Source organism: Scylla paramamosain, chromosome 16 (genome assembly GCF_035594125.1).
Source record: "Scylla paramamosain isolate STU-SP2022 chromosome 16, ASM3559412v1, whole genome shotgun sequence".
NCBI lineage: Eukaryota > Metazoa > Arthropoda > Malacostraca > Decapoda > Portunidae > Scylla > Scylla paramamosain.
The window spans coordinates 10,125,001-10,130,000 of NC_087166.1; the positions used below are offsets into that span (position 1 = coordinate 10,125,001).

General features: G+C 37.8%; 1 protein-coding gene across 2 annotated transcripts in view; it reads left to right on the top strand.

Moving 5' to 3' along the window:
- The window catches only part of LOC135107988 (uncharacterized), a 93,401-nt gene that overhangs the window by 41,429 nt on the left and 46,972 nt on the right, over positions 1-5,000 (top strand). For both annotated transcript variants that reach the window (XM_064018502.1, XM_064018500.1), the window contains exon 2: positions 627-751. In XM_064018502.1, the coding sequence (XP_063874572.1) occupies positions 634-751 (118 nt within the window). In that variant the 5' untranslated portion in view covers positions 627-633. The remainder of the gene's footprint in view (positions 1-626; positions 752-5,000) is intronic.

Sequence of the window (5,000 nt, forward strand, 5' to 3'; positions counted from 1 at the left end):
CCAAAGGGGCATCAATATCGATCCTTCTGCTCCTCACACCTCGCTCTCACCTCTCATTCTCACTCTCTCACTTCCTAGAGGCACTGCAGGACGCTTACATACTCCTCTACCTCTCTCTCTCTCTCTTTCTTTTTCTCCCTCTCTCAAGTGTAGTTGTGTTACCGGGGGGAAGAAGGAGGAAGAGGAGAATACGAGGACAAAAAGGACTAATAACGTAAGGATAGAATAAGGATAAGTGTTGGTAAATGACGGAATGGAGATATAGGAGAGAGACTGAGGTAGATAGACACAGACACAGACAGAGAGAAGGAATGGAGAAACAGAAGAGAGGAAACAGAGGTAGATAGAGACAAATAGACACAGACAAAAAGAAGAAATACAAGGGATAGAAAAACAGAGACAGAAACAGATAGACAACAGACAGAAACATAGAGACAGACAAACAGACAGTGGGAAGAAACAGAAGGAATAGAAAAAAAAGGAGATAGAGACAGAGACAGACAGACAAACAGAGAAATAACACCATAGGCACACATAGACGACATACAGATAAAGGCGAACACAACAATAACACTACAAGCACAAGAGGTACAAATACATAAGCTGCCCCTCTTCGTGTCCCACAGGAAGAAAATGGGAGCCTGCGCCACTAAGAAGCAGGCAATCAATCCTGGCTCGGCGCTGGACCTGGTCATCTCTCAGGCCTCCAGCGATGACTGTGTCCTCTACCGCCTGGCTGACTACAAGAAAGGTAAGGTCATTCCACAAGGCTTTCTACTTTCTCTCATCCCTATTCTGTCCACCTCCCTAATGCAAGAGTTAAGTGATATGTTAGGTCTTTCATCAGTGTTCTTAGTCTTTCATTACTATTCTGTCCAACTCCCTAATGCAGGAGTTAACTAGTATTTTCAATCATTTATCATTATTCTGTCCACCTCTCTAATGCACGAGTTAACTAGTATTTTCAATCATTTATCATTATTCTGTCCACCTCTCTAATGCACGAGTTAACTAGTATTTTCAATCATCACTATTCTGTCCACCTGCCTAATGCAAGATTCAAGTGGTATTTTAAGTTTTTCATCAGTGTTCCCAGTCTTTCATCACTATTCTGCTCACCTCTCTAATGCAAGAATTAACTAGTGTTCTCAGTCTTCCATCCCTTTTGTTCGTAAACTCTGGAATTCCCTACCTGCTTATGGTAAACTCTGGAACTCCCTGCCTGCTTCTGTATTTCCACCTTCCTATGACTTGAATTCCTTCAAGAGGGAGGTTTCAAGACAATTATTGATCAATTTTTGACCACTGCTTTGACCCTTTTATGGGACTGGCATTTCAGTGGGCATTTTTTTTATTAGATTTTTGTTGCCCTTGGCCAGTGTCCTTCCTACATAAAAAAGAAAATTCCTCCTGCCTTCAGCTAGATCTGCCTCAAGAGGGAGATTTCAAGACACGGATCCTCAAAATTTGGATGATCCTTTTGACTGCAGCCTTTGGGGAATGGTATCTTGATTGAGTCCCTTTTTTCTTTTTTTTTTTTTTGCCAAGTCTCCCTTACGTTAAGAAGATAGAAACCGGTATATAATTGCTTCTCAATTTCCTTCCATGAGACGAAGGGGAAGTGTGAGAAAACTACGAGAAAGTAACTCATTTCTATTTCTTTTCTAATTTCTGTTTTTACCTAAGTCTAAGAAAGGTGAGGGACAGGTAAGACTTGGTTCCTGGTTTCGTAATTGTTATTTTTTTTTTCTGGCCTTGTTTCTCTCTCTCTCTCTCTCTCTCTCTCTCTCTCTCTCTCTCTCTCTCTCTCTCTCTCTCTCTCTCTCTCTCTCTCTCTCTCTCTCTCTCTCTCTCTCTCTCTCTCTCTCGTCCTTTGTTCGTCTGCCAAAGTTTTATCTCTTGGGAAGTTTAAGTTAAATATTAAATTGAGAGGAGGAGGAGGAGGAGGAGAAGGAGGAGGAGGAGGAGGAGGAAGAGGAGGAGGAGGAGGAGGAGGAGGAGGAGGAGGAGAAAGAGGAGGAGAAAGAGGAGCAGGAGGAGGAGGAGGAGGAGGAGGAGGAGGAGGAGGAAGAGGAGGAGGAGGAGGAGGAGGAGGAATACAAAGGAATACAAAGGAAAGCCAAACAGCAACAGACCTTTTGGTTCTTGCAAGGCTGTTTGGTAACTACTTCTAACTAGCTAAAGGGAAGAGAAACAGGACAGCATAGCAGAAGGCTCCTCCCCACCCACCACTCCCTCCAGATTGCGCTGGCATGGAAATAGTTGGGAAAAGTACCATGCAGTATGGAAAAACTGACATGGAAATTTTCATAGGAAAGGACGTAAGGAAGTTCTACTATTCACCCTACGGTGAACTCTATACGCCTATCTGAAAATGAAAATAATTTATGATAAGATTTATGATAAAAGAGTTATATTTGTGAATTTAGTAATTATTCGGACAAGAAAAGAGCTTGTTGGGGATTAGCTTTTAAATATTTGTCTATTTTTTTTTTTTTTTTTAATGATTCAGTAGAATTGCTGTTCACAATTTCTCCAGGAAATTTTATTCCCTATATTTACTATACGATTAAAGAAAAAGGTTTGGCCTCGAGGGATTTAAAACGTTTGGGTATAATCTTTAATCCATTATTTCTTGTTAGGTTAGAATGATCAATGGTAAAATATTTATGTGCATCAATGTTACTATATCCTTTAAAAAGTTATGAACACTTCAATTAGGTCTCCTCTTATCCTGCGCTTTGTTAAACTAAATAGGTTTAATTCTTCCAGTCGTTCCTCATACGGCTTGTTACGCAATCTTGGAACCATCTTAGTGACTCTGCGCTGTATCTTTTCTATTTTTTTATTTTTTATTTTTTTGTAATATGTGAAATGTTGTTGAGAAGGAGGAGGAGGAGGAATACAAAGGATTACAAAGGAAAGCCAAACTGCAACAGAGCATGGAAATAGTTGGGAAAAAGTACCATGCAGTATGGAAAAAACTGACATGGAATTTTCATAGGAAAGGTTAAAAGGAAGTTCTACTTTTCATCCTACAGTGAACTGAATACGCCTATCTGAAAGTTTACAATTACAATACAATTTATAAAAAAAAAACTGGTATCTGTAAAATAAGAGTTTATTAATGAATTTAGTAATAATTCGGGCAAGAAGAGAGCTTGTTGGGGATTTGTTTTTAAATATTTGTCTATTTTATTTTTGAATGATTCAGTAGAATTGCTGTTTCCGAGGAGGAGGAGGAGGAGGAGGAGGAGGAGGAGGAGGAGGAGGAGGAGAGATGTTAATGGCAGTTATTGATTGCTGTTTTTCTTTTCTCTCTTTCTTTTCTTATTGTCCTTCATATTTTGTTGCTTAGTTGTTACGCTTGTCGTCTCTATTTTGATTTTATTGCTCTCTCTCTCTCTCTCTCTCTCTCTCTCTCTCTCTCTCTCTCTCTCTCTCTCTCTCTCTCTCTCTCTCTCTCTCTCTCTCTCTCTCTCTCTCTCTCTCTCTCTCTCTCTCTCTCTCTCGTCTCTCTCTCTCTCGTATTTACCTACACACTTCAGCAACTTCTGCCTCCTCCTCTTGTTATGGCAATGTGTAACCGTCCATCAAAAGGTATATTTTCATGCACGACTTTTGTAAATTTTCAAGGGTAAGAAGAGAGGAGGAAGAGGAGAAGTAGGGGATGGAAGAGGAGGAGAAAGAGGAGAAGGAGGGAAGAGATACTAATGATGAGGAGAGAGAGATATGGACTGGGGAAGAGAGGGCTTGTGAAGGGAAGTGAAGGGAAGGGAAAAGAAGTTATTATAATTTTAACGAAGAGATTTTAAAGTGTTGGTGTGTTATATCTACACATAACAAATACTGCCTTCTTTCCTTCCTTCCTTCCTTCCTTCCTTCCTGACTACCTCTCTACCTAGCTACTTTCCTACCTTCAGCGTAACACATAGGCGTTCATTATTGGGTCGAAGGTTTTATATGTTATGAAATGTGTTAGTGATATTCATTTGTTTTTGTTTTTTCTCGTCCTTCAGTCGTTTTCGTATGTTTTCTTCACTGATTTTGGTTTTTATTTCTTGTTTTCTCAGATATTTTTATTTTTATTTTTCGTATTTTTGGACGTCTCAGTGTGTTTTTTTGTTTGTTTGTTTGTTTGACTTGTTTTGATTCCTTCTCTCTCTCTCTCTCTCTCTCTCTCTCTCTCTCTCTCTCTCTCTCTCTCTCTCTCTCTCTCTCTCTCTCTCTCTCTCTCTCTCTCTCTCTCTCTCTCTCTCTCTCCCTCCATTAACTCAATTTCTACTAACGAGGGAAGACTACCGAGGAGAAAAATAACACGCTACAAGATATTCATAGCATTTTTTCCCCTTCTAAATATGTTTAATTGTTTTACATACATACATACGTACATACATACATACATATATACATACATATCCACACACATTAAAAAAAAAAAGATACCCATATGATTCAAACTTAAACCTAACCACCCAAAAAAAAATAAAATAAAATAAATAAATAAAAAATACCATTATAGTTGCAACTTAAACCCTTATTGAAAAATACCCTTAGCAAACAAACCCGTAAAACCTCCCTAAAAAAGAATGAAGCCCTTAGAAACACCCTTAAAGAGCAACCTAAAACCATAATGAAAAATACCCTTGAAAAATAAAATAAAAAAATAAACCCTTTAAATTCAACGTGAAAATTGCCTAAAACTTTACCCCACAAAGTACACCAAACACACCAAAAATAAATAAATAAATAAATAAATAAATAAATAAATAAATAAATAAATAAAATAATAAAATAAATAAATAAATAAATACTTAAAAAGACCACTACATTCCTCAGTCCTGTTTATTTGTCGATATAATTCTAAGTCCTTGTATACTTTAACACTGAACAAATTTCCCTTAAAAATATAACTTAATCTTATAAAATACACAATATATAAACAAAAGGTAAGCTACACCAAAAAATCTTTAAAATTTCACAATATTTCTCAATCCAAA